Source organism: Arachis hypogaea, chromosome 2 (genome assembly GCF_003086295.3).
Source record: "Arachis hypogaea cultivar Tifrunner chromosome 2, arahy.Tifrunner.gnm2.J5K5, whole genome shotgun sequence".
NCBI classification, from domain to species: domain Eukaryota; kingdom Viridiplantae; phylum Streptophyta; class Magnoliopsida; order Fabales; family Fabaceae; genus Arachis; species Arachis hypogaea.
The window spans coordinates 12,916,199-12,937,953 of NC_092037.1; the positions used below are offsets into that span (position 1 = coordinate 12,916,199).

Here is a 21,755-nt window from a genome sequence, read left to right on the forward strand (position 1 = left end):
TCATTATGGTTCCATGAGCATGTAAGTTATTACATTTTGTTTACTGTATCAAAATATGTCAAAGTAAATCTTATTTTGCTAAATACTATATTTTGTTTGACAAAATCAGGTAAAAAATCCAGCAATGGCATAACTTGTCCTCATTTATTGAGTTTAGCATTCGGTCCAAAAACTAGGCCACGGGTGTTGGTATGTTCAAGGTCAACGGGTATAGATTTCATATTCCTGAGCATGCATGTGGAAATAAGACAGATAATACAGGCATATATGTTAAAGGTGATGGATGGAATGATGCATCTGACTGGTACGACACTGTTAAATAGATTTTGATTGTTGAGTATCCAAGTCTTGTTAGTTTGAGAGTCACCTTGTTTTACTGTGAGTGGTATGACCCTACGAGGCCTCGGGGAATGCGTAGATATAAAAACTACAAAATAATTGAAGTATTACTCACTAGGAGATATGGGAGTTATGATCCATTCATCCTTGTGCAAAAAGCTAGACAAGTATATTACATGCCATATCCATAAGGCTGTAAGTCTAATTGGAAAATTGTGATTACATGTAAACCACGAAAAATAATGGAGGAGACACAAAATGAATCTAAAACCGAGGTGTATCAAAATGATGAGTCTCCACATGCTAGGATCATTTCAGAAACCAAGTTTCTACCATCATTAGCATCTACGTTAGGAGATGTTGATATGATACAACTTCAAGTAGCTGACCTCCAGGTTTCTAATGTAAATAATGAGGAGGACGATGACATTGAGATCTATGATGATGATGATGCTTACATTGATGATGGTGGAAGTTCAGAATTCTCGGATTGAGGTTTTAGTTGTAAATTCTTAGTTTGCAAATTTGTTAATTTACTTTAATTGCATATTTCTAATAAATTTGTTAATTTGTTAATTCATATATTTTGTATCGGTTATGTTATGGATAATAACTTGCTTATTTTAATGTCTACAGGATATGGTTGGTAGAGACGGAGATCGCAGTTGTGGTCGTGGCCGTGGCCGTGGCCATGGCCGAGGCCGAAAAGGGAGGCCTAGGCTTTCTACCAGTCACCCCCTTGACTTGCATGCGGATCCATACTCTCTCGTTGGGTCATCACCTGGCATGACTGCTCCGACCAATGGGAAACCACCACCTATTGCTACTACTACCCCCTCTCGTCAAGAGCCTCAGATACACATGATGCCTACTCCGGGTGTGCTAAGATCATGCACTCAACAAGCCAGTGAACCTTCCAACACTGCCTCACATGTTGTGCAGAGTGATCCAGCTATTATAGCTCCTAGTTGAACAGGATCTTGTGGGGAAAGACAAACTACATCTAATAATACCCAAGATGCTCAGGGTCAAGGAACATCCACTGCCACTGGTCACTCCAGCACAAGTGCTCCCAAGCTTAGATATGATGGTGCCAAATGGTTTGTTATTTGCTTTAAATTTTATGAACTAAGCATGCACTTTAAATGCCAGTATATTCTGTTATACTTATTGCAATTATTGTGGTTGTGTTTGATTCGATATGCCTATCTTCTTAGTTTCTTTAGTTGTTATCAAAGCTAGCTTAACTATTTGCTTCCTGTGTCCAAGATCCATAAATTTAAATGGTGTGCTTTTATTTGTTTCTTTGAATCGTCGTTCCTGCACATTCACCTTTTCACTTTGCTTCTCTGTTTTTACTTTTTGAGGCAACTAGTAGCAATGCGTGCAGTATTATTTGTCAGGATGCTGCTGCTATAGTACTTGTCAAATGGTAGAATTATACTTACATTACAGTTTTGACTTGTTAGTATCTGATGCAATTTTTCTGTGCATGATTAGGCTGATGTTGTTTTGTTTTTTCGTGGTTTGTAATCAAAATTTCATACTTTAGTTCTTTGAGATTTTTGTTACACTTTAGCTTTGGCAGTTTGGACATAGATTTCATATATTAAGATATTTTGAGCCCACAAAATAGAGCATGTTTGCTTCTTTCATGTCAGTTCTAAATTTTATAAATGGTGACATTTGATTTTTGATGTAGTTGGTACCCACCTAAGCCTGGATTGAAGCATATTTCTTAGATTTTTAGGGAAAACTACAATAAGCCTTGGCTGAGTTTTGATGAAGCAGGTGATGATACTCGAAAAATATGATGGACTGAGTGGAGGGTAAATTCTATCTCCTTATGCTCCTTATGAATAGCATTCTTTGCTCATTATGTTCTATATATCCTGCCTTCTTGTTATTCTCTTTCTCTTTTTTAATCAATTAAAGTGTTGTTATTCCCAATGAGGAATTGTTACGAGCTTGATTTTATAGGATTTTCATTTTGTTTACTACAATAATATTAATTAAATAGAAATTAATAATTAAATAGATCTGTGTATGTCTTAGTGTTAGAGTTCTCAAGACACATACCCACAATAGAAGGGATTGGATCAACTAAGATATATATCAGTTTTGTTTAATTAGTTTCGGGCTGGTGTGAGTTAGAAAGTGTTAAGTGAGTCTTTCTTTTGCATTCCCTCTCACCTCGAAAATGAATGATTCATGGAATTTTTATTATGGAATTCTTTATAAGAGCTGCGGAACTAACTACTCTATTAGAAAGTAGAATTTAATTACTATATCTGTTTAATTAAACATTAATTAATAATTAAAAACTGCCCTGCATAACTAGTTAATGTTTTCTTTATTAGAAAGAAAGAGAGGAAAATTAATTAACATACATGTTGAATCTATATTATATAGAAATCAGTAACAGTGTGTCATATTGTTTCTCTCATTATGTAAAATCATTCGCTTGGAAGATCATCATATATGGATGAATTTTTTGAGCACACTCATACTCGCAAAGAGGATATGACTCAATGGGTTGATAAACACTCGCAAAAGACAAAGGTAACTTACCTTTATTCATTGTAACTATTTTGTTATCTAATTATTATGCATTATTAATACTTATAGTAGTTTATCAATTATTTTTCCTCATTGTAGGATATATTTCAAGAGCGTATGTTTTAGGCTGAGCAAGAGCGGTAGGCTACTATAGAGGCTGGTGTAACTGATCCACTGCCTGTCTCTGAGGAAAGCATATGGATTGAGACAGTGGGTGGAAAACGAAAAGATAGGGTATATGGCATGGGTGAGGTAAGGGACTCTTCCATAGTGCGACCTTGAGCTGATGGGCCAACCACGACCACCAGCACTGATATTTTGGACCTTAGAGAACGAATCATAATACTCAATAGGGAAGTTGAACAACATGCAGCTAAATATAGAGAGCTTGAAGACCGCTACCAAAGGAAAAAAAAAGAGAGTGGCAATAGACTGTTGAATCCTTGCGTGAGGATCTCAACACCAGTAACTCACAGATGGATCAGTTTAGTCATCAATTGAGCAGCTTGACTGAGTATGTGAAGGTCATGGGTCCTAGTAGTTCTAGATTACGTATTATCCCACCTCCTCCTTTTACTTTTCCAAGCTCTCAGAAAAGCACAGCTCCAGCCCTAGTCCCAACCCCAGCCACAGGTAGAAAACTCCCACCTATTCTGCAGCGACCAGGACAACCATAGAGTTCTCAAAGGGAGGATGATTCTGACGATCTTGATGACTCGGATGATTATTTAAACGAGTATGAGTAGGTTATTTAATTACTTTACTTTAAATATTTTGTATTATTAGTGGATTGCAATTTAAATAAATATAAGTCTAAGTTTAGTTATTTATCTTGTCTTGAGTCTTTATGTTAGAGGATTATTTATTATTTTGATAAGTTTGTAAACTTATTATCTAATATTTAATATAAATTTTATTTTTATGTTTAAAAGTTTATTTGTCTTGTTATCTATATTATGTATAAATTTTATTTCTATATTTATTTGTATTAATTGTTTACTATTTTTCAAATAAAAAAATAATTAAAACATATAACTATTAAAATCGACGGAATAGTTGTCGCTTTTTAATTTTAAAATAGACAAAAAAATCAAAATATAGACAAAGAATTTGTCGATTTATAAATAATAAAATCGACGGCAACTGTGTTGAATTTATTGGATCAAATATCGATAGCAACTTTGTCGATTTTAGTCAGCATATTATAGACGAAAATGTTGTCGATTTTATTGAATAAAATATCGACAGAAATGGCGTCGATTTTATATAATAATATCGATGACAACATTGACGATTTTAATAAGAATGTAAAATTCTCAAACTCATATTATGGACAGAAACATTGTCGATTTTATTAAATTATTATCGACGGCTAGGCAATCCATCGATTTTATTAAAATTTTGAAAAATCGACAAGCTTAATAGTGACCACCGCCGCCGTCTATTTTGCCGTCAAATTTTAATATTATCGACAGCTAAGCCGTCGATTTGGCCATCGATTTTAACGATGTTTCTTGTAGTGATTGGGTATACTATTTTAAGCATTTAACTAAAAAGGGAGTTATTTGGATTCCCTAAAAGTAACTTTATACCTATTCTAAACTTTGCAAAGGTAAATACAACTTAAATTTTAGGATGATTTTAAAACAACCATTCGTCTAAATAATCATAATCAAAGACACTCAAAGCATTACATGCAACACATGATAACCAAATAAGATACATATAGAATTGCACATCTAAATTTGCTAAACTGGAAAAAGCATATCATGATTGAAATTCAGAGATTTGACAAAGATGGAGGATGGATGCTCCATGGTGTAAACATGCCTCCTACATGAACTTCTTTGACCAATAGCAGTAAATGTCATCTCTGAATTCTTACCACCATTTGGAGTCTTCATTGTTGTATTAATCTCTTTCAGCAAAATTAACTCCTTACCATTAAACAGTTGAAGAGTTTCTGAAAATCCAACTGATTGGCCTTCCATACAATAATGGCATGAGTAACTTCCAGCATTCTCTACAATATTCTACATGAGCCACCTATATTCATGTGTTTGATTGTAATTGGCAACATAATACAAGGAACCATTACTAACCAACAACCTTTGAAACCTACACCTTGCTTCTAAAGGAATGAGTATGTATCCAAATTCATGATTTAGCACAGAATAATGTATGATACACTGGGTCTTTGTAACTCCATAATTATTTCAGTTCAACCAATAAATAATGCCATTTGACATAACATACCTCGGATCAAGACCTCGGACGTATGGTGGGCGTATACAGTGTCTATCCCACCGACGGGTGACTGATGAATATAAACTAAACCAAGAGTTTGTTTTTTGCTTAAATATACTAACCAAAATATAATCAAAAGAGTTTGGAAGATAAGTGAATGTATAAAAAACTCCACAAATACTACAATGATGTTTTATAAGATAAGGGATCCGACAAAAGGTTCTCATCAGTGGATTCAGCACAATTATATTAACTGGCTTACCTTTGCATGAGTACTTGATTGCCATATTATCATTTTGGCATCAAATGACATGAAACTGACCTCTATTTGCTTGCCAAAATAGAATTATAATAGCTTCTTTTTTGCCAGTTTTTGTATCAAATTGAATAACCCAGCTACCACTTGACCTAGAACCCTTCATAGCTAGGTGTGCCAAGATGGAACCATCTTTTTTATTCGAATGGTTTGAGTGTTTTAAGATGAATTCTCGTGTTAACAAAGCTCTCCTCCAATACGTAGATGTTGTTCTGCATCGACTGACCATTTTAGCATTTGTTCTACTAAAGATTTCATAAATGATATCATCTGGTATAAGGGACAGCAACCCTCTCCTGGCCGGTGAGTTAGATATTTGTATGGTAAATTGTGGTTTAGATAGTGCAGAAGATACAATAAGTTTTTTAAAGTGAAAGTTTAATAGGCTAAAAGTTCTCCATATCTTAAACGACAAATACTGGATTAAATAATATATTTTTCCACAGTTGGGATCTGGTAAAAAGAGAGTATTTAACTTTATTTAGTCTGACAAATGTAATTTATTTGTTTGCCTAAAATACTAAACTAGTTCTACATGGTTATACAGTACATATGGACAAAATTGATATTGTTGACAAAATTATATATTAACATAACCCAACAAATATATGAACGTGGTATTGTGGAATGGTTAAACTATTATGCACAGCTTCTTTTCTCCTTACGTGATTTGACAAATTAAAATTAAATAAAAAAAATTTTTAACGCTCTTAAAAAGGCTTGTGTCACTTTTATCAACAAATCAATTAACTCAAGTTATGCATAAACTTGATTAGACATAATTGACTAAAAAGAAATATGATTGGTTCCCTAAATAAATGTCTTCTGATTGAAAATTCAATCACTTAACTTCTTGTGAGATAATGTATTTCTGAAAGTTGATGCACTTCTTTTGATGAGTAGGCTCAATTTATTTGTGTTCATTGTAACACACCTGAATTTAAAATTTAGTGAAAAGCAAACAAATAGAAAGGATAATTTTGTTTACCAATATACTGATAATGAGTTTTCTCTTGAAGCTTATATTATTTAATATTTAAGATTGTCAAAAATCAGTTATTTCTGAGGAGCCTTCTTCAGTGGAGAAAGCATAATTTGGACCTTAAAGAACCAAGCAATAAATGAAAATATTCAGAAATATAGAGAGCGGCCCACAAATATAATAGATTGTATTATTATAACAATTGGAGCAAATGTAGATATAGGCTAACCCTATAGTCATACTAATATTATCCTTTTTGCAACCTTTCATTTTTATACTATTCTTTTTTTGTCTATTATTATTATTATTATTATTATTATTATTATTATTATTATTATTATTATTATTATTATTATTATTATTATTATTATTGTCTTAATTGCCAATATTACAATAATAATAATATTATTAAATTATAGGTCTAACAAAAATAATCTTAAAAATTCAAAACCAAAATCTGTAATTCTAAGTCTTAATTTGAAGATGTATATTTAATTTTTTTAATAAATATTTATTAATTTAATTATAACAAATTTATTTTTTTATTCTTATATATCTATCTATTTAGTTAATATATTAGTTTTCTTCTTACCATTAGTATTTTGTTTCGAAATAAAATTAATTAATAATTTATTATTTATTATTATTTATTTTTATTTAATAATCATATTATTATATATATATATATATTTTTTTTTTTTAATTTTTTGACTTTATCTCAAGTGTTGTGCACTCTAAATATATTCATATAAGTGAATTTGAAAATTTTTTTAAGGTGTTTTATGTTGAATACATAATATTTGACTTCTGTACTTATTTATATTTTATCTTTTTGTATCTGAGATGTATAATGGTAGTTTAAAAAGTACATGTTACTCATTTTAATAAATAAAATATTTAAATAATTTAAAATAAAAAAACTTATATTTTTGTTGTAAAATTAATAATATAATATAAATATAAATATCAATTTTTAAATTTTAATTTTAATTACAACTAGCAAATGATATATGATATACTTTGATTGTCAAACTAATAATTAATAATAATATATAAAAAATAGAGTGACTAATTTTTTTTATATAGAATAAATTGGTGTGTAATGCACAATTATTAAAAAAGTTGGTATTTTTTTTAATATGGAGTTAATTTTTTTTAAATTGTTATTAAACAAATTAGAGGATCAAATTTGTTAAGGAAAGAAAAAAATTTTTAAAAATTGATTTAGATGAGATACACAAATTTAATAGTCAAATTTGTGCATTAAAAATTTTAAAAAATTCAGATACATAATTCTAAATGTCAAATTTGTGTATTATAAAAATTTAAAAAATTCAAGTATACAAATATATGAGAATTATATTTGTATTTTAAATAATAAATTTGTTAGTTAAATTTATATCCTTTATAACCTAGTTATACACATCATACTTTAATAATATTATAAAATATTATTTTTTTAATATTAAAATTTAAAAATAAAATAAAATAGATAATAAAAAAAATAAAGAAGAGAAAAATTTTTTTTTTAATTTTTATTTTTTTAATTACAATAAAAAGTATCATGTATTTTTGTTAAAAAATTAATAATATATAATAAAATATATAATAGATATTTTGTATTAACAAAAGCTCATTCAAACTCAATAAACACCTCACTATTGACTTCATACAAGTGCAATCAAAGTCGTGGTTTATTATAATATTATTATAAATCAAAAAGAGAACATGGTTTATTTACTTTGTCAAAAATCGATACCGATTTGCTATTACTAAAATTTTAGGGTTAAAGTAGATATAATTACAATGCTTGTACGGCGCAAATAATAACCACAAATTTAGAATATTTGTTCATAGACCTTAAAGGATTGGAAGATACTTTCACCACCTTAGACAATTCCTATTTCTGAATACAATTTCATTTACAAACTCCATTAAATTTTGTTCCATACGATTAAAATTTAATTTTAAATACATGAAAATAATTTGATCTCGCAGACATATATAATAATAATATAATAAAGATTACCGACTACATTTCCAACTATAAATGGAACTAATTTCAGAAACTATGTCCTTTTAAAATATAATTTATACACGTATAATAAGGAATTCTTATTCCTTGAAAAAGTAGTTATAAAATAAATTTAATACTTACTTACATTTTGTTCGTATGTATATTTTTTGATAAGTGTATTTTTTCTGTTATGTCCTTTTTGTAAAATTAGCTTAAATCTTGTCATTTTTGGTGCCATAATCTATAATGACAAGAATGACGAAATTATTAAACATTTATAGAGAATTGACAATTCTCTATGAAATTAGATGGAATAGTACTTTAAATCAAGAGAATAAGTGCTCTATTAGTTGCTATATTTTGACTTAATATGCAGATAATTCGCTATATTTGTTTAACATTGGGTTAATTTATCTATAACTTGATACTATTACTATTTTAAATTAATATTTAACCTAAGATTACAACTGAAGTAAAATAAACGTAAGATGTAACTTTCATAAGTTACACCACTTTATATATATTCATAAACAATAGTAACGTGAGTACACAAATTTTTTACCAAAAAATTCCTGTTTTCACCCGTGCATATATATATATATATATATATTAGAGTGATACTTATAAAGTTGTATAAAAAGTCTATAATTCTTTTTGGGCAGGCAGTTGCATAACTTTTCATTATTAGGCTATTGCTTCATTTTCATTTAGCATGATAAGAATCCTATTTTAAATTAATGTTGAACTTTGAATTTCAACTAAAATAAAGCAAAAGCAACATGTTTCAGACATAGAGTTTATGAACATAAGCGGCAAGTAAATGTTATGGATGTCGCCAAAATTGGTAAGTTTTCATTGCACAGCTGCCTCTGGATTAACCTGTTGAATATATATATATATATATATATATATATATATATATATATATATATATATATATATATATATATATATATATATATATATATATATATATATATAAGAAATAATATTTTTACATAACATGTTTACTTCAATAACATTTAACCATAAAGGCTTACACTCAAGAACACATATTGATACCAAAGCATACATGGTCAACGCATTACTTCATACTTAAATAAACAACACTAAGACATATAAATTCGAAACATTAGCAAAAGACATATTTTTTTGGGCTCCAACATATGACCAACTACATCTAAAACTATAAACAACAATAACTATAATAGCTATAATAAATCTTCATTGAATCTTTCTTTTTCCAACTCCACATCTTGTGGTCTTGTTGCTAGAACCATGCACATCTGGACTATCCATCTCGACAATTATTGCAGAATGCGAAACAAATTCAACACCCGTAGGCTTGGCAAGAGTTTCAGGTTTATCCATAAAACTAATAACTTTATCCATAGATTTACCAAAGAGGGTGCACTTCATCCTATTTTGCCTAAACAACGACATGATGATTATTCACAATGATAAATGAATTTTGGTTAAGGACATTATAAATAAACAAACCATTAATAACACAAAGAAACTAACTCTAAATCCTTCAGGTAAAGTTCAATGTATTTACTCTGCTGGCCGAATTTTATAACCATAGCTTGAGCATCTTCCTTACCCACTGCATAAACAATGAAGTATGTAAAATGACAAAAAAAAACTACAATTAAAACCAAATTATGAAACCAACATAAACAAATGGATCGCACACAACACATGATAGAAAATTACCTAACAGATGACTGCGATTCATTCCAACCATTGCCTCAATTTCAGGGAATGAAACGAAACTAAAAGGATTAAAATAAATGTATCACTAGAAAGAAGTGAAACACATGTCTTCATGTAAAAACTCAGTTTATATTTGTGCCCCGTTGTCTTCACCAGTTTGTTATTTCCTTGAACAATAAAATTTTTCATCGAGTGTATTCCATTCTCACGTATCAAGGTCTTGAACACCACGATATTTGCTTTTGGGATTGAACAATGTATCCGATCACCCTAAAAACAGGAAAAATTACTAACAAGACAACTAATACCAACCAACTTTATAACCACAATGCCAAGAAATTACAATCAGCACAGAAATAAAATACCTGTTCATCCTGCAACACCATCTCTAAGCTATAAACATCGGCAGTATTGGATTGGCTACATAACTCGTATAAACGGACAACACCAACCACTAAATTCCAAGCTAACTTTGTTGGATTGATATCTGCAATACGATCAACAATTTAATTCATGCTACTCCTTGGTTGACTCAACGACATTTAGGATTAACCGCTTATGTGAGTAGAAGATATACACTATTTTAAAATGGTAAGGTCATTGCATAAACGACATGCTCCATTTATAACCTTGAGCTCATTTTGAAAACCACGAATGCACGGCAAAAGGAAAGCATCATTTACACCTTATTATCCAATCTTACCAAAAGGATTGAAATTCGAAAATTTTTTAAAGATCCTCGCTCAAAATTGCTGAAACTTCTTCCCTTAATCCTATTAACCAAAGATTAGAACAATTACCTGGGAGATAATTACTTGGCCATCCTATGTTTATACCACGAAACCAATCACAAAGCAACATTTGAACTTGAAATAGTAATTTGAGGATTACTGAAACCAGCTCTGTATTCGATTCAGTAGATAAAAAGGGACTTTACAACAATTCAAAATATTGCAAGAAAAAGTTTGAGAAATAGGTAGTTCCCTCACCTTTTTAGCTTCAAATGGGTTAAAAGAAAGATAAAAAAGGGCAGAGGTTGTAAATAACAATGGTTATAGTGGATGTAGTTTTACTTTTTTGCTAGTCATCTCTATAATTATAAATTGATAGATAAATATCATTTCTTTATTGTACTACTTTGAAACACATTCTCAAGATATCCTTTTATCAAATAATATAATAGTTCAATATGCAAAATATTATCATTATTGTTTGTACTATACTAAACAATTAATAACCTTTGATTACTTAATTATTATTCAATAATATTGATAACATTAATATTAATATTACCAATTTATAAATACCTTCACAAAATCTAAAACTCTAATGGCGATAGAAATACCTAAAAGTGAAAAGAGCGATAATTAGTTAAGGTTGTATGTAGAGGTAAAATGTTATGCAAATAAATAAATTAAGTGTTAATTTACAACTAAACTCGGACAAACAACTAACAACTAATAAAATTTGGAAGAAAAAAATGTCAGAATTGTTTCATAATTGAATGTTAAGATTTTAAATACATATGTATATAATATACCTATTTGGTTTATCACAAAAAAAAATATTATATTATTATAAATAAATTTAGTTATTAGCCTATGGTAAGTTTTATTATTTTGCTATGACAAATTTAATAATTCTAAAGATTACTTATTTAGTTTAAAATTTTGTTAATTAATATGCATAAATATACACAGATACATAATAAATAATTTAATGAGTGATTTTTAATGTAGATCATCAACTAATATTGTATAGAATTATTTAAAGAAATAAAAACCTTAACTAAGAAAATAATTATACTAGTTGTATACTAAAATTAACTATTGAGATATACCATTTATGTTAGAATATAAAATATACATTAAGAATGAACTAAATAATATATGTATTTATATATAAATAATACACAGTGCTTGATTTTGGTGTTAATATAGGCTCCACTTTTCTAATATAAAAAGTTTATTAGTGTTTTGAATGGGAATTGGAGTTTTTGGTGTATTTACATGTTGGTGGACATGTCAGATGAGCAACCTCACCACGTGGAGGGTGTGTTGCTGACGTGTCAATGTCTGATTCGAGGGCAGCTTCAACAAGTGGGGGATGTGTTTCTGACGTGTCGCTCTATGATTCGGTGGCAATGCAACACGTGGTGTGCGTGTTGAGTGCTCTCCTTATATAAGGCCAAGCTCAATACCATTTCATTGTGAAGAGAAGAGTTGTTTGAGTGTGTTTCTGGTATGATGGAGGGTACCGCAAACTTGGTAGTGTATCGCAACAGTGAGATTATACGGAATACTCATGAGGGAGTGAGGTTTGTGTGTCAGAATCCATTTTTATTTGTGGTTCCATGCACCATGACGTTCATGGAGCTTCAAAACGCTCTATGTCAAAGCATGGAGAACGGTATGTTGAGGAGAGTGAGTAGTATTATGTACCGAAATTCCGTTATAATTTTTTTGTGGTCTAATACAGTTTGATATTATGCCGATCATTGACGAAGAGAGTATGCAGGATATGTTTCATATTCATCGGCAGACTCAGGTGCGACAGCAAAGATCAAGTTGTATGTTGAGTTTAAAAATCTAGAGGTAGATAGGATTTAAAAAGATTCAGATATAGAGGATGATAGAGCTAAAGTTTATGAAGGAATGAATAGTAACAGGGAATAGGACTTCGAAGCTACATATGAACCTGGCCACAAAGATGAGGATGGTGATGTGGGAGTTGAGGCAGCAGTGGAGAATGTAGTGGTTCCTTCCGCAGTTAGTCAACCGATGGACGTTCCACCTTTTATGCGTAACTTGGATCTTGACGTCATGCATGCACCAAAATTTTTGAAACATGCAAATATAGGTACGTGATGAGTGAATAATATGTTTTTCTTAATTTATATTTTGGATGGATCAATGAATGATTATTTCTGCTTTCTATAGGTGTTGCTGGTCCTAAGGATGGAGAGTTCAGGATTGGAATGGAATATAGTTCTAGAAAGTCGATCGTCGCAACAATTTGAAGTTACACTATCTCTAGAGGAGTCGACTACAATGTGTATGAGTCTGAGCCACAAACGTTCCATGAAAAATGCAAGACGTATGGGCATGGGTGCGACTGGCTTATTCGAGCTAGCTTGATATGAAAAAAGGTTGTTGGGAGATACACAGATACAACGGTAGGCACACGTGTACCATGGGAACAATTTCATAGGATCATTTCAAGTTGAACTCGGATATAGCTGCTGAGGCTATAAGGTGATTGGTTGAGACCGACCCATCCATCAAGGTGAAATGTATAATTGCGGAAGTCCAGTCAAGGTTTAACTACACTATTAGTTACTGAAAGGCTTGGTTGGCAAAGCAGATGTCCATAGCCAAAATTTTCTGTGGTTGGAAAGATTCTGATCAAGCTTTTCCATGGTGGTTCTCAGTCACGGTTCAGAAGATGCCTGGCTTAATTGTCCAAATAGAAACACGACCCTTGTATAACAACAGTGAGGAAGTAAATGGTATCAGGATACTTCACCACATATTTTGGAGTTTCAACCCATGCATTAGGGCATTCAATCATTGCAAGCCTCTGGTTCAGGTTGACATCACACACTTTTACGAAAAATAAAAAGGTGCACTTTTGGTTGTTGTTGCACAAGATGGTAACCAGAATATTGTGTTTATCGCTTTTGCCCTCATGGAGGAGAAGACTGCTAATGCATGGCACTTTTTTCTTAGTAATTTATGACGGTATGTTGTCAGAAGCGATGGTGTGGGTATATTCTCAAACCGACATGAGTCAATCCGGGAAGCAGTAAATCATTTCGAAAGTGATTGGCAACTTCTAAGAGCATGGTGGATTTTTTTTATTAGGCACATCAGTAACAACTTCTTAAGGGCATTCAAAGTTCCTCACTTGTAATAACTAGTTGTCAACATTGGGTATTCAAGGACGGTGGAGGAGTACAACATCAACTATAAGAGGTTGCAAGAGCGTGGTGAGGCATATGCTCGGTGGTGCAATGCCATTGGACTTAGAAACTAGGTATTGGCATTTGACAAGAGACATCAATGGGGCCACATGACGACAAACCTTGTCGAGTGCATTAATTCAGTACTAAAAGGTGCCCGAAACCTCCTCATGTTGACGCTTGTCCAAGCAATATATTATCAATTAAACGAGCTATTTACACGGAAGAGTGCCGAGGCTTACGATCACAAGCGGGCTGGATTTACTTTCTCTGCTTTTGCATAACAGCGGATAAAAGCAAATATGCAACGTGCTGGAAATATAGTTGTACATCGGTTTGATAGGTGAAATGAGGTGTTTGAAGTGCGTGAAATGCCTAACGAAAAAGCGTTGGCAGTTGATATTGCGATGCGAACGTGTGACTATGGGCACTTTCAAGTGGAACGACTACCATCTCGACATGTTATTACTTGCTATGCCAATCAGCGCTTCAACTGTCAGTTGTATGTCAATGATGTGTATAAGATGACAGAGGTTCGTAAGGTCTATAGATTTGAGTTTGTACCATTAGGCAATCTAGAGACATGGCCTGCTTATCCATGACCGACATTAGTCGCTATCCCTGCCTTGCAACGAACATCGAAAGGTCACCCCAAATTGACCCAATACCTCAATGAAATGGATTCACGAGAAATGCGTGGTCTTCGGATATGCCGTCTCTGTGGTAGATAGGGTCATAGTCGGGGTCAATGTCTTTAATGTGCCGAACCGAGTGGAGTTGGTGATGATACTAGACCGAGTGGAGTTAGTGATGATGTTGGACCCTAGATCATTGTTGGTCATTGTGTTGTATTTTTAGGGAATTTTATCAGTTAATGTTTTTGAGGTTTGTTGTGTTCATATTTTTAAGTTAATTTTATCAGTTAATATCTGTGTGCGTCGTCATGTTTGTATTATTAAGTTATATGTTAACTTCTGTGAGTTATTACAATTGACAATTTATGAGATGATAATTTTAAATTTCATACATTTACAAAGGTTAATTAAAAATTATATTAACTTAATTCCGAATTCATAATTTAAAGTTTGATAAGGTAAACTTACAAAAGATTAATTAAAAATTAAACTTAATTACTAAACCCATACTTCTTTCGAATCATCCAATCAAGTCCCTTCCCCATCATGCCCTGACCAAAATGTGACGGAGTAAACCTATCATATGGATTCTTTTCTGTTCGTAAGTTATACAGATGATCCTGAACTAACTCACCGACATCTGAGGTGGCCGACCCACCTGCCTTTGCCGGAGCAGATGCACTGGGATTGTACTCCTCAACAACCTCATGCTCAAAAGTGCTTGTCCCAGTATCTAGTAGATTGAGACGAGCAGAGTCGAAAATCATATACAGAGCAATAAATTACTCTATCGAGAATCATACGACACCCACCCTGAAGTGCAACCAAAAGCAGACCTTTGTCGACCAGACTCTGCTGGTGTAGGGATAGTGCTGAAATCTACAAAATGATTGACACCAGTGTCAACCCACTATTGTATATGATGATCCCTATCCCCATCAACGAAAATCTGCGATGGGATCTGTGAAAAGCCGGCCCGTTGCTGTCCGGGCAGAATGTGTTGTGTGGGTTGAATGTGGTGGTTGGACTAACTTTGATGGCTAAGCTTGCCGTGATCGCTGGACTGGCTATGCTGATTGTGCTAACTGTATCGGCTGCGACAGCTCGGATCACTGGATCGGCCGATGTGACTATGCTATCTATGCTAACTGTGTCGGCTGTGATGACTGGGCTCGACGTGGTCACTGGATTGCCTGTGCTGACTGTGTTGAGTGTGTTGACCGTGGTCTAGTTACTATAGGAGATAATATGCAAATGGTTCAAACATTCGATACTGAGGTGGTTCCTGAGGTATTGGTGGCTGAGGTGCTGGTGGATGAGGTGCTGGTGCTGACATGGATGTTGAGGAACTTGCTCCGATAATCTCATCAGATGCCCATACGACCCCACATACCAATCACGTTACTCAGTCGACGGTCTAAAGTCCCAAGTCGGAAGGGGGTGCCCATCCCGCAACCGAGTGTTACAACGGATGCCCCATTCTGCTATCCACCCCGCATGTAAAAATCTCCAGTCATGAAGCTGTACTCCACGAAGAGTTATGCAATGTTATTCCAGTAGAATGAATCTTGCTACCTTTGGGGCGGGTTGTGCATACCCGAACTAATACATCACTCGGTTCGCAAGACGCCATTCAACATACTTGAACAACTATAACAGAGCAACGACGTTATACACCCCAAGGTGTCCATGTAGCTCGTCAAGTATGATCTCTCCTTCACAGCTGCCACACAAATTGCAACATATATTAGAAAATTAGAAGCCTAATATTAATGTTGGATATTAACACACATAAAGAAAAAATATTTACCTCTTTCATGTAGTCTATTTCTTGCCTAAATGTCGCCATGGTCTTCGATAACCACGCTACGGTTTGTTCGGAATGACTCCACCTGAAATATGTAACATTGAAAAAATTAAAAAAATGTGCCGTTAAACAAATATGCATCGTCAATAGAATACACAACTAAAATAGGAACTGTTACCTCCAAGCAACTGGTACGTCAGCCACTAGAAGGTACTGTCTTTGTTCGGGTGCAATATACGGCATTCGCTTCCATGTCCAAACAAACAAAAGATTAAGAGGGCTGTCCATCTCCTTAGTATAATACTGTGATACACGGAATAGTACCCTGTAAAGATGCGCGAGGCATGCTGATCCCAAATTGTAAGTGTGGATCCAGTCAAAATCGCGAAGCAACGGTAGATACTTCGCGTGGGCATATACCATCGACTTATCTGCGAATAGGGTCAAACCCAACAAACAAAAAATTTGGCATCTCACATATCTCTAAATAAACTCTAAAGTATCCAATGCCTCTGTGTCTCTAATACGGCGAATCCATGCCAGCTTTATATGAGATTTGGAGGAACTACTCACAACGAGTTTGCAGCCGAAAATCGCGATGCTCTAGCTCTGCAAAAATTTACCACTTCTATCTATCCAGTCGCTCACAAGTTGTCCATCAATGGGTAGGCCAAATAATATATGAGCGACATCTTTCAATGTTACGGTAACCTCGCCCATCGGCAATACAAAAATGTAAGTCTCCTGCCTCCACTTTTCTACCAAAGCAGATAGCAAATAGTAAAATTCTCTGATCACCCCAATTCTAGAAACATGGTAGAATTTCATGCTCATAAAGTGTCTTCTACCATCGAGTTCCATGTCTCCGATGGATCCAGTTTACGAACCATAAGATTCCTGTTAGGCTGGTATAATAAAAATATATTTATTTATTAAATATATCTATTAATTTTAAAAAATAAATTATTTAATTGTACTACTTTACATTAAATAAATATATTTATTCATTATAACAAAAAATTATTTAATAAAAAATAAAATAAAATATAACAATAATTTGATTGTACTACTCTACACAAATAAAAAATAAAATAAAATATATTATATTATACTATACTATTTACTTACTAGTTTAAATAATATAAATATGGTCATAAATAAAAGATAAAATAACATACAATAATATTATTATCCTTCATTATTATCGTAACAAATATCCGAACAATTTTTTTAATTCATATTATGTATTCATTTTCGTAAATAAAAAATATTCATCAATATTAACATTTAAATTATTTATTAAATCTATAAAAAAATCACATCATAACAAAAAATTCAAAAAATTAATAGGACCTGTACATTTATCTTATTTCTTTGTTTACTAATTAAAAAATATAAAATAAAATAATATATACTAAAACTTATATTATTTTTTAGATTTAATATTTACAAACTCAATTAAATAACATAGTAATATTAAATACAAACAAAAATAATATCATTATCTCATATTAACTCAAAAAAATTAATATTAATTAAAATTAAAAAATTAAAAAAATTAAGTTAAAAAAATTATCAACTTATATAAATGGAATGGTCCAAATAATTGATAATATGTTCTTCAGATACAGTATAATTACTTATCATTTTTTATTAATACAAACTAATAATTTTTTTATGTATAATTACTCTTTTTTTTAAACACACTACTAACTCTCTTCTTCTTCCTCACTTCAGTCTTCATCTCTCTCAACACGCTACCAGAGCATGAAATGGGGGATAGTTGAGCTCCATTTATAGAGTTTCAACCCTACGTTGCTGATTATCAGAAGAAGGGACTATCTGATCCCCTATATGTAGACCACCTCTAACGTTAACACGCCCATCCTGTGTTGCTGCAGCTTTTCGAAAATGCGCAAAAATCTTTGCAACACTTGCTGGATTTAGAGGCAACACACCCCTCTCGTGTTGGCAAGATACTGCCACACCGCTAACGTCGCCAACTCACTATGTCTCCGCGTGTTGACATGGTGCTGTTTCAGCGCTGACAGAATCTATTCATCACGTTTTTCGCATGTTGAACCTGCACCTATAAACTGGCAAAACACCCCAATATCAATATTGAGCAAAAACACAATAAAATTTTTCGTATAAAAAATAAATTATAGCATTTTTATAAAAGAAATAGTGTTAAAAAGATGAGCACTGGAGTGTAATAGTATGATTATGTTTTTTAAGAGGTGCTCTCTGCCACTGCTTGTTTCCAAGATTAGACAATAGGGAAAAACTACTTTTCACAGAGATAGTTAGTTCCTTGCTCCATTATTTCATTTTCCAAGCATCAATATCCAAATACAGTATTAGTTCATGAAGTACACCTGCATGCTCCAGCTTAGATCAGATCTTCTTCAATTCTCTTCATCACCTTCTCTCTCTTTCTTTCTTTCTTTCTTTCTTCCCCTCATCACACATCATCATCAAACTCAAGCTACCCATTTTTTTTCGTTATTAGTTTTAGTTATCTCTCCCTTTAATTTGAAGCCCTATTAAAAAGGTAATCTCTTTACTTTCTTTTTACATTATCTTTTTTTTTCTTAAAATAATTTATTGTTTCTCTCTCTATAGCAGGTTTTGGAGCGAAAAGGACAAGACAAAGGGCATAAAAGAGAAATTAAAGCATCATCATCATCAGCATCACCATGGAAGGGAAGAACTATTATATGAAGAACAAGAACACTAGTAGTAGTACTACTCATAATAACAATAGCTTTGAGGAGCATTATTCATGGGAAACTTCTTCATCAACACGGCCAACAAGAAGCTATGCTTGTAGCTTTTGCAAGAGAGAGTTCAAATCTGCTCAAGCTTTGGGTGGACACATGAATGTTCATAGAAGGGACAGGGCAAGATTGAGATCTTCATGGATTTCTAATCACACTCCTAAACCTAATCTTAACCCCAACCCTAACCCTAATCCTACAACGACTCTTGTTTCTTCATCATCATCTCCTTTATCTAATGATCCTATCAATAATTGTTCACATATTTCTCCAATTTATAGCCCTAATTGTTGTCTCAATTTATCTTCTTCTTCTTCACCCTCCCCTAATTTAGCTTCCATCACAAGAAGTGAAGATAAAAAACCTAGACTCATCATATCTACTCCACAAGTTCTTCCTCTTGTGATGAATAGTCCTCAAAACATGGTGATGATGATGAGTAAGAAAAGCAAAAGTGGTGATTTTGTTGGTGGGGTTGATGATGATGAGAATTACAAGGATAATGTTTTCAAGCACAAGAATGAGCATAACAACATTACCTTGGAGTTGGGAATAGGATTGGTTAAGCACAAAGAGCAGAAGTTGGATTTGGAGCTTAGACTCTAGCTAGCTAGGTACCATTTTTAATTATTTTGAAGAGAAAAATTTCGGAGATTTTCACTATAATTATGTTTATTAATCCTAATCTATTATTCAAGCACTTTTTATATTATAATTATATTATGCATTTCAAGGATCTTGTCACTCTGTGAGCTTTTATTATGATTTATTTGTATATATATATATATATTGGGGGTTGATTCTTTTGGTCACCCTTGGAATTAATATGTATATGGTTGATCTGACTTTCATATAAGACCAATTTAATCTGCATTGGTGTGCTGGTTATGTAGTAAATTAATGTTAAAAGTTCATAAATCACAAAAAGAAATAATGTCCCTGATATATATCTTTCAATATTATATATTTTTTTTAATAAAAGTTGTATAAATTTCATGATTTGGATTCAAATTTTGCTCTTAATTTTTCTTCACTCTTTATCATAGGAGATCTAATAGCAATTGGTAGATAAAAGTCCTTCTTGATTTGATTGATTATAAATATTGAATATATGATTATATATTACCATACTGATGAATTTCGTCAGCTATACCCTCTTTAGGAAAAAAACAAAATGTGAGTCAATATTATATAAAATTATTTTTCATAATGTCCGTCTATTCTTTTGGGTATATGAAACCGTTTCTTAAGGCTCATGCTCTTTCTTAGAAACACACTTCCCGTAGTTTTAAGTTGTAGTTGCAACTATAATTATAATTGCAATATCTATTATCTATATTATATACAAAGAGAATATTAAAATAGTACTATATATAATGAGTCACCAAAAAAAAATAGAACTATAAGGAGCTAATAATACTTAATAAGTTATTCACTTTTTATTTACAAATTTGTGATATCAACACAAACTTACTTTATAACAACCAAAAAAAGTATTTATATAAATAACCACAATTATTATTATATTACAGAAAATAATATTTATATAACCAACCAACTATCATTCTCAGATGATTTCTCACATTAAATTATTTTAATCAATTCATCTATTATTATATTGCAACTAACTATTTGGAGACAACATTTTACTAAAATTGTAATTAGTTCATAATCTTGACATAATTCTAATTAATCCATATAGTACTTCGCCATATATCATACATAATTAAAAGATTTTAATAATGACAATAAAATTTGAATACCCGTTATATTTGTGGGTGTGAAGGCTAAAGAAGACATACTATAAAGATGGAGAATTTTGTGTATTTTTAGTTTTTTACATATGAGTGGAGTTTAAAAAAAAATTAAAGAGCTTTCTTTTATTTCATTATTTGAATGGTATACATATTCTATATTAAAATATTATAAATTCAAGTAAATTTAAAAATTTTAGAATCACCTTTAGGTTAATATTTAAACGGAAAATAAGAGCAACATTATATTATATATATTTATATAAAATATATAAGAATATATGTATATAATATAACATTTACTGATGAATTTGTAAAATGTTAATGATTCTATAAAAAGGATTGATAATAAAAATTTAAATTACTTTATTTACTAAAAAAAGAATATTCTTGTTTTGTTTCTTATATTTTTCCATGCATCCAATTAGTACTAAGTACAAGTAGTTTTAAATTCTATTTACAACTGTAATTATAATTACAATATCTATTATCTATTATATACAATGTAAAGATTGAGAATTTTATATATGTATGTTTATATATGAGTGGATGGATCGGAGTTAAAAAAAAAGAAGAGTTTTTTTTTTTTATGACATTATTTGAATGTTATTCTATACTAAAATATTATCGAATTCAAGTCCG

At 31.6% G+C, this 21,755-nt stretch overlaps 1 protein-coding gene across 1 annotated transcript; it reads right to left on the reverse strand.

Moving 5' to 3' along the window:
• Positions 1-16,489: 16,489 nt before the first annotated feature.
• LOC112721861 (serine/threonine-protein phosphatase 7 long form homolog) lies at positions 16,490-17,440 on the reverse strand. Its single transcript, XM_025772889.1, has 4 exons — positions 17,203-17,440; positions 16,758-17,010; positions 16,583-16,664; positions 16,490-16,495 (listed from the first exon to the last, which is right to left on the reverse strand). The coding sequence occupies exons 1-4, from the start codon at positions 17,438-17,440 to the stop codon at positions 16,490-16,492; spliced, it is 579 nt and encodes a 192-aa protein (XP_025628674.1).
• Positions 17,441-21,755: the final 4,315 nt, after the last annotated feature.

Coding starts and splice junctions, on each gene's coding strand:
- LOC112721861 (XM_025772889.1), bottom strand. CDS start 17,440: ATGGAACTCGATGGTAGAAGACACTTTATGAGCATGAAATTCTACCAT. Junction 17,011..17,202: donor CGACTGGATAGATAGAAGTG/GTAAATTTTTGC, acceptor CCCTATTCGCAG/ATAAGTCGATGGTATATGCC. Junction 16,665..16,757: donor GACGTACCAGTTGCTTGGAG/GTAACAGTTCCT, acceptor TACATATTTCAG/GTGGAGTCATTCCGAACAAA.